A 12497-nucleotide genomic window follows, 5' to 3' on the forward strand; every position below is an offset into this window, starting at 1 on the left:
CTGCCCTACCTCCTTCCCTTCCCCACAGCACCTGCATATATGTTAGTACAGATTTATTACTCTATTTTACTTGTACATATTTACTATTCTATTTATTTTATTTTGTTAATATATTTTGTTTTGTTGCCTGTTTCCCCCTTTTAGACTGTGAGCCCGTTGTTGGGTAGGGACCGTCTGTATATGTTGCCAACTTGTACTTCCCAAGCGCTTAGTACAGTGCTCTGCACACAGTAAGTGCTCAATAAATAAGATTGAATGAATGAATGATTTCACCCCACACATCCAGTCCGTCACCAAACCCTGCCGGTCTCACCTCCACAACATCGCCAAGATCCACCCTTTCCTCTCCATCCAAACCGCTACCTTTCTGGTTCAATCTCTCATGCTATCCCGACTGGATTACTGCATCAGCCTCCTCTCTGATCTCCCATCCTCCTGTCTCTCTGCACTTCAGTCTATACTTCATTCCGCTGCCCGGATTATCTTTGTACAGAAACGCTCTGGGCATGCCACTCCCCTCCTCAAAAATCTCCAGTGGCTGCCTGTCAACCTACGAATCAAGCAAAAACTCCCCACTCTCGGCTTCAAGGCCGTCCATCACCTCGCCCCCTCCTACCTCACCTCCCTTCTCTCCTTCTCCAGCCCAGCCCGCACCCTCCACTCCTCTGCCACTAACCTCCTCACTGTCCCTCGTTCTCGCCTGTCCCATCGTCCACCCTCAGCCCACGTCCTCCCACTGGCCTGGAATGCCTTCCCTCCACACATCCGCCAAGCTAGCTCTCTTCCTTCAAAGCCCTACTGAGAGCTCACCTCCTCCAGGAGGCCTTTCCAGACTGAGCCCCCTTTTTCCTCTCTTCCTCCCCTCCCCATCGCCCCCCCACCCTACCTCCTTCCCCTCCCCACAGCACTTGTATGTATTTGTACAGATTTATTACTCTATTTCAATTTTACATATTTAGTATTCTATTTAGTTAATGATGTGCATATAGCTTTAATTCTATTTGTTCTGACGATTTTGACACCCGTCTACATGTTTTGTTTTGTTGTCTGTCTCCCCCTTCTAGACTGTGAGCCCACTGTTGGGTAGGGACCATCTCTTTATGTTGCCGACTTGTACATCCCAAGCGCTTAGTACAGTGCTCTGCACACAGTAAGTGCTCAATAAATAGGATTGAATGACTAAATCTGTAAAATGTGGATTATGATTATGCACCCCACGTGGGACAACCTGATTACCTGTGGCCCAGTGGAAAGAGCCCGGGCTTGGGATTCAGAGGTCAAGGGTTCTAATCCAGACTCTGCCACTTGTCAGCTGTGTGACTTTGGGCAAGTCACTTAACTTCTCTGTGCCTCAGTTCCCTCATCTGTAAAATGGGGGTGAAGACTGTGAGCCCCACATGGGACAACCTGATCACCTTGTATCCCCTCCATCGCTTAGAACAGTGCTTGGCACATAGTAAGCGCTTAACAAATGCCATCATTATTATTACTATCCTGTATCTACATCCGTGCTTAGAACATAGTAAGTGCTTAACCAATACTATTAGAGAAGCAGTGTGGCTCAGTGGAAAGAGCACGGGCTTTGGAGTCAGAGGTCATGGGCTCAAATCCCCGCTCCGCCAATTGTCAAGTGTGTGACTTTGGGCAAGTCACTTCATCATCATCAATCGTATTTATTGAGCACTTACTGTGTGCAGAGCACTGCACTAAGCGCTTGGGAAGTACAAATTGGCAACATATAGAGACAGTCCCGACCCAACAGTGGGCTCACAGTCTAAAAGGGGGAGACAGAGAACAAAACCAAACATACTAACAAAATAAAATAAATAGAATAGATATGTACAAGTAAAATAAATAGAGTAATAAATATGTACAAACATATATACAGGTGCTGTGGGGAAGGAAAGGAGATCAGATGGGGGGATGGAGAGGGGCTCAGTCTGGGAAGGCCTCAGTTCCCTCATCTGTAAAATGGGGATGAAGACTGTGACCCCGCGCCCCCCCCCCCCCCCCCGTGGAACCACCTGATCACCTCCCCAGCGCTTAGAACATCATCATCATCATCAATCATATTTATTGAGCACTTACTATGTGCAGAGCACTGCACTAAGCGCCTGGGAAGTACAAATTGGCAACACATAGAGACAGTCCCTACCCAACAGTGGGCTCACAGTCTAAAAGGGGGAGACAGAGAACAAAACCAAACATACTAACAAAACAAAATAAATAGAATAGATATGTACAAGTAAAATAAATAAAAAATAGAGTAATAAATATGTACAAACATATATACAGGTGCTGTGGGGAAGGGAAGGAGGTAAGATGGGGGGGATGGAGAGGGGGACGAGGGGGAGAGGAAGGAAGGGGCTCAGTCTGGGAAGGCCTCAGTTCCCTCATCTGTAAAATGGGGATGAAGACTGTGACCCCCCCCCCCCCCCCACCGTGGAACCACCTGATCACCTCCCCAGCGCTTAGAACATCATCATCATCAATCGTATTTATTGAGCGCTTACTATGTGCAGAGCACTGTACTAAGCGCTTGGGAAGTACAAATTGGCAACACATAGAGACAGTCCCTACCCAACAGTGGGCTCACAGTCTAAAAGGGGGAGACAGAGAACAAAACCAAACATACTAACAAAATAAAATAAATAGAATAGATATGTACAAGTAAAATAAATAAATAGAGTAATAAATATGTACAAACATATATACAGGTGCTGTGGGGAAGGGAAGGAGAGGAAGGAAGGGGCTCAGTCTGGGAAGGCCTCAGTTCCCTCATCTGTAAAATGGGGATGAAGACTGTGACCACCCCCCCCACCCGTGGAACCACCTGATCACCTCCCCAGCGCTTAGAACAGTGCTTGGCACATAGTAAGCGCTTAATCATCAATCGTATTTCTTGAGCGCTTACTATGTGCAGAGCACTGTACTAAGCGCTTAATAAATGCCATCATTATTATTGTTATTATTATTCCCGGACTGCGGTGGGGTCAGCAAACCCCAGCAAAACAAAGAAAAAACCCCGCAGAGGCAGAAGCGACCGACCGTCCCTCAGTCTGCCGCGGGGGGGGATTCTGAGGCCTCCACCCCCGCCCGCAACCCTCCCTCAGCCAGCAGGGTCAAGGCCCGCCATTGCCCCAGCGAGGGGGCAGGCGGCGCCGGAAGTGACGTCACCCGGCGGCGGCTTCCCTTCCGTCGGTGGTCGGGGCCGGCCCAGTGACGGGGTGGAGGAGACTCCGTGTGAGGCGGGAGGGGAGAGCAGCCGAGCGGGGCATGGAGCGGGCCTGCTCGCCGCCACGGCCACGGAGTCTCCATTGGGGGGAGGAGGAGGAGGAGGAGAAAGACGTGGCCGCCGGCTCCTCCGCTTTCTCTCTACAGCAGCCGAGCGGTAGCCCCCAGGTAGGAGGGCTTGGGCACGGAAGGGTTGGGGGGGAAGGGGAGGGAGCTGAGGTGAGGAACCCACTGAGGAGCTTTTTCGACGCCCTTGGGTGGCCGGGTCCTGGGAATACCAGCCCTGATTTGCCCGGGGGCGGCCCCCAATCCCCACTGCTTCCATCCCGCTTCTCTCTCCCCTTATCCGCCCTTCTTCTCCCCGCTAGATTGGAAGTTTCCCGAGGGCAGAGAAACGCGTCTACCGACCCTATTGTGTTGCATCTGCTAACTCTCGGACTCTTCCGAGCGCCCAGGAAAAAGCCATCGATTGACTCCCCTCTCCCCAGCGAGGAAACGGGGACGATGGCTCTCCCGGGCTCTTTAAAAGGGTGAAAGTTGGCGGCTTTCTGTGGAAATAAAAGGGACCGACTTGGTTTTTCTGCCGCTTAACACTTGCCTCCCTTGAATAACTTCGGATAAACATGAAGAAGCTCCCCTTTTTTTCTTGCGCCCTCGTGAAATGCACGCAGTGTTCTTTGGCCGCGGGCAACTCCTAGTTCTCAATCGATTTCTTTGATTGTTTGTCATCCAGTATCCACCCCAGCACTTTGCTCGTTAAATAGTTTAGTCCCCCGACTTCTTTTTGACCCCCGACTGAATTTAGGAAACTGTCCTTAGTTCTTGCCTAGGTTATTTCAGGCCTGTTTTTGATTTTTATAGCAGTTTTCCCTCCCCTGATAACCTTCAAAAAGATTTATCCCGGGCCTCCATCTCAAGTCTCTCGTTGTTTCCCTGCCTCCTCTTACCATTGTCTGTTATGGAGAGCAGCGTGAAACAGGATCGGCTCCTTGAGGGAAACATAAACTTTGCAAATCATTCTGCCTGTGTAGCTGCTCTTTTACCATGGCGGGCCTCCCTGAGGATTGACGAGGGGAATTCAGATTCCCGTCTCATTAAAGAGCTTTAATCGTTCTGCTCTTTCCTCACGTTTCTACAGTAAAGTAAATTTTGTTGGGCTCGTCACCAGCAACCAAGTTAGGTCCTCTCCTTCGTGGTGGAGTCTTCCATTGAGAACAATGGACAAGGCCCAGACCTGAGACTGAGCGTGGCCTAGCGGAAGGACCACGGGCCTGGAAATCAGGGGACCTGGGTTCTAATCCAGTCACTGCCACTTGGCTGCCGTGTGACCTTGGACGAGTCACTTCACTTCTCGTTGCCTTCGTTTCCTCAACTGTGAAATGGGGATTCAAAACCTAGCCCTCCTCCTTAGGTTTTAGGTCTCCCCCTTTTAGACTGTGAGCCCACTGTTGGGTAGGGACTGTCTCTATGTGTTGCCAATTTGTACTTCCCAAGCGCTTAGTACAGTGCTCTGCACATAGTAAGCGCTCAGTAAATACGATTGATTGATTGATTGATTGATTGTGAGCTTCATATGGGACAGGAACTATCTGACCCGCTCAACTCGTATCTACCCCAGCCCTCAGTACTTAGTACATGGCACCTAGTAAGGGCTTAACAAATACCATAATTTTTTTTAAAGCCCCGCATGAAGGAATTGATTAGTATTGCTAGTGGTTTAGCACAGTGCCATTCACATTTCTAGGCACTTTCAGTCGTGTTCCCTCTGGGGCATGGAGTGCAACTAGTGAGTAAATGGGCAAGGGTGCACACATAATTTCTTGGTTGCAGGAACCGTTTATGACAGAAGTGTCCATAGTGTAGTTCTGATGCTGTGCCCCTGGTACATCCATCCATCCATCCAACTTGGTTGCCGCCTATGTTAACCAGCTATTTTTCAGGGTTCCAGCTTGAACCAGAGCCCTTAAAGGCATACCCCAACTTGCATAGGTGGGACTAGAACCCCGATGCTCTTTCCATTGAACTAAGAGCAAGGTGCTATATTTCATGTCTATGGAGTAGTAGATTTTGCTCATTAGCGATCTTTAATAAATTCACATTGGAGACATCGCACATCTATTTACCTCTCCTGAACAATTCACCCAGGGGAGGGTTCTAGCCTTATTATTTCAGGCTTTGAGCACTGAGCAAATGCCATTCCAATTCTTTAAAAATGTGTCTAGGATCAATAGAATAAACAGTGATTTATAGCAGATTCTGTGACACTTCTTGAGCTAAAAAGGTCGTCACTGTTAATCCTGAAAAAAAAACGAAATCTAACAACCCGAGAATATTTTTGCATTCTTTGAGAACTGTAGCCTATTTTATACCTGTGAGAGAAACAGTGAGGATTCTGGGTAACTGTTTAGATCTTGACAGAGAAATACATTATATATTTCAAATATGTAAATGCAAATACATAAATATTTTGGCCTCAAGTTTGGGGGATATTTTTGTTTTGAACCTTGCCACTGGATGTAATACTGACCGGGATTTGAGGTGCTAGGCCCGAAAACACAGGATATATTCTAGGAGAGCCATCCAGGCCAGGAATCGGGCAATGAGAATGAAGACCCTGAAAGCATTTGGCCTTCCAAGGTCTCAGCAAAATTGTAATCCTAAAAGTAGCTAACAGGAGTGTGGATTTTATCCATTTACCTTGAATAGAATATAGAGCAGCTAAATCCCACCTGTAGATGGGGAGGAAATCGCACTTGTCTCAAAAGCGCTGCAATCTGAAGTGGTTAAACCATTCCCGGTTCCTTAAAAGGAAATTTGTTTTTTAAAAACCTTTTGATTTAGACATTCTATTGAGTTAAGTGCCCAGAAGTCAGGATGAAACAAACATGGGAATCTATTTTAAGAAGATATGTCTGCTTAAAAAAATGTTTTTTTGATTAATTATAATCTAGTTTATATGTTTAAAGCAAGCCCCCTTTACTTGTTTTTCTTTCTGACTCTTTAAAATTAAATTATATGCTGGAATCACTAGAAGGAAGAAAGTGTTTATTTCGGTGTATAAACATTTTTAGAGGCATTTCACTTCCTTGTTAAAGTTTCCGGTAAGCAGTCTAAGATACATATACGATGAACCCTCAGACTCAGCCTAAGTGGAGGAAGAACATAAGGTCAAAAGGAAATTTATGTAACTATCTGCGAATGCTTAATGCCAGAATAGATTTTTCACGTTTTATGTGTAATGTCACTTCGATACATCTCACTGGCATTGACTGTAGGAAGTTTTCATGCTTAGGTGCTTCATAAAGACAAAAAGCAAAGTTTGAAATGAGATACATATTGTGATAACTTTCACAGTTGTCTCTGGAAAAAATGTATGGTACAGGTGAATATTGTGGGAATAGCCAGGTATTTAGTGAAGAACTTTAGCATGAGATAAGTAAGACATTCTAAAGCACTGTTTTTGTGTTAGATTTAAAATTGACTTTCTTGACTTGATTTACTTTTTTTCTCTAGAGTTTGACCAGTACAAAATGTTGACATTTTTTTCATGTTTTGTTAGCCTAAGGGCATTCCCCCGCCCCCCCCCCCCTTTATTTTTTTCTCCTTAGAGAAAAGAAAATGAGTTTTGGAGCTCTATTTTTCTCCCTCTTCTATTTCCCATCTTTACGGATTCTTGATTTGGTTGCTCCCGCTCTTTAGTGAGAGTAAAAAAGAGTAACTTTGGCTCCTGGTTTCCAGTTAGAGTGAGTGAATGTTACTTCTGAGTTGATTGGAGAGAGTTATTTTGGTCAGTCCCACAGTATCTCTTTTCTCACCTCCGACAGTGTGTCTTCTTGATAGGACTGAACAGAAGGAGTGGCAGAACTGTAAGAGCTCTTGTCCTATGTATTTGGTTGGAAAAGTAGAGATACACACAATCCACTGCCATGTCGGTGGTTAGAGTAAAAGCTTTTAAAGCCAAGGGCTGAGATTACCCTTCTCCTGGTCCAAAGAGAGTAAGGTGATTACCTTGCTGGCACTTGTTGACACATGTAAACTCGCTGTAGGCAGGGAATTTGTGTACCAGCTCTGTTGCTTTCCGCTCTCCCAAGCTCTTAGTACAGTGCTGTGCACACAGTAAGTGCTCAGTAAATACCATTGATGATGATGTATAAGTGTTCCCTCAATGTAAGAAGATCCTGAAAATGAAGAGCCCTGTAGAGGAGGAAAACACCACAGATCCTGATTTCAGCATATGTGGGTGAAAGAGAAAATGTGGTTTGATTTATGTTACTTTCAGGGGAGCAAGAAGATCTACCATCATTATCTTTTTCAGACATCCACTGAAGCAAGGGAAGTGGAGCTGGTTTGGGACTGAGTAATAGCCATTAAGAAATAAGTTGATTAACACTGAAACATTGTGAATTACAACTTAAAATTAAATTTGGAATTACTTGTGTATGACCCTTTGCTTCCCTTGATTCTTGCAAACAGAGTTTTGTTTTCCACCCAGATGTATAGCCATGATATTGAGCTGCCTTGCCAAAAACCGAAGGAGTTTGTGAAGAGCTCTCTATCGTGCAAATGGAATCTAGCAGAAGCTCAACAGAAACTTGGTAGTTTAGTACTACATAACTCTGAATCCTTGGATCAGGAAAATGCCAAAGCGCAAACATCAGTGTCAGAACTGAGGCAGAGGGAAGAAGAGTGGCGACAAAAAGAGGAGGCCCTAATCCAGCGAGAGAGAATGTGTCTGTGGAACGTGGATGCTGTTAGCAAGGATGTTTTTAATAAGGTATAGTATGAGCTTTTATTAGAGTAAATGAAGGAAGGGAAAAAAAATTTTCACTTGTGAAGATTTAGTATCATGGCAGTGGGGTGTCTTTTTTTATAAGTGGTCTCCCTTGTGTAGCTATTTTCACTTCTAGGTGTTGATTGTGACTAGTAACCCGGGGTGCCAACTTTTCATTTTGAGGGTGGGGGTGGGACTTTGAGGGAATGGGGGAAAGAAAAGGAAAAGGTACTCCCTTCATTCTTCCACCACTGGTCCTCAGTGGAGCTGGGCATAAGCGGTTCCTCTCGGCCCTGCCCTGTAACCCCCTGAGGAAGAGCCATCTGCCCACCTCACCCTTGCCCAATACGCCCAGGCGTCCTAGAAGATCCACCAGTGTTGGGGATTGGAGCTTGGGAGCCCACTGCAGTTTTCATCCAGGATCCATAGGCAAGGCCACGGCTACTGTGAGCCCACTGTTGGGTGGGGACTGTCTCTATATGTTGCCAACTTGTACTTCCCAAGCGCTTAATACAGTGCTCTGCACACAGTAAGCGCTCAATAAATACGATTGATTGATACCATCACCCACAGAAGTGACCCAGATTCCATTTTGGTGCCCATGGATCCTCCACATACGCAGCCTCCCAGGGTGCCTGCCACCGTAGCAACTCCAGATTTCCTAGACTGTGAGCCCGTTGTTGGGTAGGGACCGTCTTTATATGTTGCCAACTTGCACTTTCAAGCGCTTAGTACAGTGCTCTGCACACAGTAAGTGCTCAATAAATGTGATTGAATGAATGAATTTCCAACCCCTGTCTCATCCCCAGTAGATCCCTCAAGCTCCGTGGGCAGATTGGGTAGGGGTGAGGTGGGTGGATGCTGCTTTCTCCCAGGGTTTTGGGACCAGGGCAAGAAGACTCACTCACATCCAGCTCCAATCCTTGGTGAGGACCTGAAAAGTGGCAGTGGCATAGGCTGTTCCCTTTTTCCTTCCTAGGGAGCAAGAGGTAGAGCCATCTATCTTGGTTCCATCTCTTGTCCCTTGCTTTTTCCAGAGGGCAGGGCTGGCCAGTTACATCTGCCTACCATTCTCAGAAAGCTCATTGTCAGTCCTCTGAGGGCAATTGCGCATCTTCTCAGGAGCTCTTTAAGAAAAAGATTCATTTCTGAGACAAATCATGGCTCTTCTTGGTCTCTCCTCTCAGAGGTGATTCTCAGAACATTCTCCAGGAGAAGTTGGGGCTGGGCAAGGTTTGTACAGGTTTGGGATGGGGAAGAAGACCCCCCGAGGGGCAACCTGATCACCTTGTAACCTCCCCAGCGCTTAGAACAGTGCTTTGCACATAGTAAGTGCTTAATAAATGCCATCATTATTATTATTATTATTATTATTATTAGAAGTGGGTAAGGTGGTGGAGAGAGGAAGAAAGCCCAATAGGGCAGGCCTGGCTCCAGGAAAGCTACCACCTGGTTCTCCTTAACACAAAGTCTTGGGAGAGACTTGTCATTGAGACTTGAGACTGGATTGTTCCTATACCTTCCTTCTCCCCTCCTGGATTTTTTCCATGACAGCATTTTGCAGGTCTGTAACACCCCACGGTATGGGAAAGGTGCAACCCTGCTGTGTTGCTGAAAGATGTGTAAAATGGACTCTCATAACACCTTTTGCACTCTGATTTTTGTAACTTTAGAAGTGGAAATATATCCCTAGTTCACAGAGATGGGATAATTACTATTTATGCCTTAGTTTTTTCTATTTCTAAAATCAAAGGGAAGTCATATTATGGATAGGGTCCCTTACTTCAAGTTCCTAGGGTACTCGTTCAGGGGTTTTTATTATTTGTGTCGAAGCTCCTCCACTTTTACTTTGTAAACTGGTATTCTACCCAGATTCACTTTATATTGTCTTGTCTCAGTGTGTATCACCTGGGGGTTGGACACCTTTATCAGTAATTGGCATATTCACCATGATAACAGCCACTTACTGGCATCCCTGTTGGCAGTCTCAGCAGAGAGGTTTGAGAATTTGTGATTCTGGAGATTAAACCCTTTCTGATTCTTAGTTGAAATTGAGACATATTGACTGAGCTGTAAAATGAGTCATATATCACTACCCATCTGTTTCATGATTACAGGACTTACAGTCTTCAGAGCTGCTAAATAGGTACTAGATTTATTTAAAGTTTACGAAGGTGGAGGGGAGGGGGGTTGTGAAGGAAAACTACCTGAATTGCATAGTGCAATTCATGAAGTTATATTTCTATAAGCAGGTGGTGCCTGCAATTAATAAGTGAGTCATAGAAGTAGTTCCATTACCAAATATATTCCATGGTAAAGTACTTAACTTTTGTAACACTGTTTTATGATGTAACGATTGAAGTTGACAGGGCTCATCATCCCTGTAACTGAGAAAATCAATTCTTTTTTAGGTACATTTCTGGTTTTTTAACTGTCTCTGGTGGCTGTGGCAAAAGGACACCAGCCTTTATCTACTATACAAAGATAGTATCACAGATGTCGAGTATTCTTTGCCAGGGTCCACGTAGGGCCAGGTGTAGTCATGTTTTTTGAAAGGAATTTTCCAAGTGAAAAATGTATTTTTTAATGCATTCATTCACAAGGCAAACCTGAATACTAAGCTAGAGTTGGCACTCTAGAATGGAGAGTGGCATGGAGATTGCCCCATTCAGAGAACACTAATATTTTGGGAGCACTTACCACTAGTCATAGCTCACAAAGTGCTTTAGGATCCTTGAGTTTAGCAGAGCATTGTCAATTTGGGGTTTTTCTGTCCGTCCGTCCCCCTGCTCCGCCCTCTGTCTATACCCTTAGTAACCTCATGGTAGTCCCTAGGATTCAGGAAGGCAGACAATGGGATAACACATTCCTGAGCCAATTGGGTAGACTCTTGAGCCATTCAGGAGGCCTACAAGAGGATGCCATCTGGGAGAAAAGAAGTCTTCACTCCATGAAGCCGATCTAATGCCTTTTTGTCTTTTCAAGATGAATTGCAATGGAGTACTAAAGGGAAATATCTCTGTTATTTGGTTAAGAAGACAAAGGTTATTGAGAAACTTGGATTCTGGGGAAAAAAATTGTAAACCTGCTGTTAGGGTTGTCCCAGACAGGGTAGTTATCAGTAATAGATCACTATTTAACAGGAGAGTAATATTGGTTCCTAAATGCAGGTTTTGCATTGGGTTGTAAGTATGGGATGATCCTCAATCAAACCTCAGAGTGAAATCTAAAGATCATCCCACACAATGTCACTTAAGTATGACCCTTCAGGAAACCTTTATTATAATGATGGCATTTATTAAGCGCTTACTATGTGCAAAGCACTGTTCTAAGCGCTGGGGAGGTTACAAGGTGATCAAGTTGTCCCACCGGGGCGGGGCGGGGGCTCACAGTCTTAATCCCCATTTTACAGATGGAGGTAACTGAGGCAAAGAGAAGTCAAGTGACTTGCCCAAAGTCACACAGCTGACAATTGGCGGAGCTGGGATTTGAACCCATGACCTCTGACTCCAAAGCCCGTGCTCTTTCCACTGAGCCATGCTGCTTGATTAAGTGCTGATATTAAAAGGCTCAAGAGAATGGAATTCCTGGAAACTAAAATTCTCCGTTGAATGTGTCCAGCCAGTTCCAAGTCACTTGTGTTGCATTAATAAAGCTTTGAGTCAATGCTTAACTGGCGCTCTTAGAACTGTTAGGGTGTGCTGTTAGAACACCTAAGAATTTTTGTTTTGCTTCCGGAGAATGTGGCTTATTTTCTTATCTTACACTTTTGTGAATTTAAGATTGCCCATTAAAAGTAGTCCTTAAAATGGGGGAGAATTGTTTTATTTTGCAGTAGTTTTTTCTATTAATAGGAAGAAAATATTGTAATACAGGCATTCCTACAATGTGGTAATTGCATTATTGCCAATCCTTATGTTATCAAAAGTCGTATTTTCAATTATTGTAAATAAGGAGTTAGGAGAAGCTAATTAAAAAACAGTTGAAATAGTAACATGGCCTACATTCAATAAAGTTGCGTAAAACAAAAAAAAGCCTAAAGCTTGTGCAAGCAATGTGCATTGTTAGGCATTTTGGCGGGGGGGGGGGGGGGGGGGGGGGGGGTACATATCTATTCATTAGCATGGCACCAGGATCCAATTTGCGACAGTTTAAGTTTAGTTTCCAGTAAACGAGTGGCAAAAAAAATTGCATTACATTCCCTGCCGGTGCTGTTGAGGAAAAACATGCATGGCAAGTGAACCTTTGATCTTTCTCAAAGCAAGCATTCCTTTAAGCGTCATGGGGTAGGCTCAAGGCTGAATTTTGGCACCGTGTTCCCTTATTCTTCCATCTGATTCTGTCAAAAAAAAAAAAAGTCTAAAATGTCACATTCTGGCAGGATTGCCTGTATGCAGGTCTTTCTTCAAATGGATCCTAATATTGGTGAGCGATACACTATCACACGATTTTTGTTATAGCCTTGACACAGTTTTGTGGTGGGTTTTTTAAA

The 12497-nt window shown here is 44.8% G+C and overlaps 1 protein-coding gene across 2 annotated transcripts in view; it reads left to right on the forward strand.

The window, feature by feature from the left end:
• Window positions 1–3234: 3234 nt before the first annotated feature.
• The window catches only part of CDC37L1 (cell division cycle 37 like 1), a 29424-nt gene continuing 20161 nt past the window's right edge, over window positions 3235–12497 (forward strand). For both annotated transcript variants that reach the window (XM_038769579.1, XM_038769580.1), the window contains exons 1-2: window positions 3235–3402; window positions 7727–8008. In XM_038769579.1, coding sequence (XP_038625507.1) covers window positions 3277–3402; window positions 7727–8008 — 408 coding nt within the window. In that variant the 5' untranslated portion in view covers window positions 3235–3276. The remainder of the gene's footprint in view (window positions 3403–7726; window positions 8009–12497) is intronic.

This window comes from Tachyglossus aculeatus, chromosome X4, assembly GCF_015852505.1.
Source record: "Tachyglossus aculeatus isolate mTacAcu1 chromosome X4, mTacAcu1.pri, whole genome shotgun sequence".
Classification (NCBI taxonomy): Eukaryota; Metazoa; Chordata; class Mammalia; order Monotremata; family Tachyglossidae; genus Tachyglossus; species Tachyglossus aculeatus.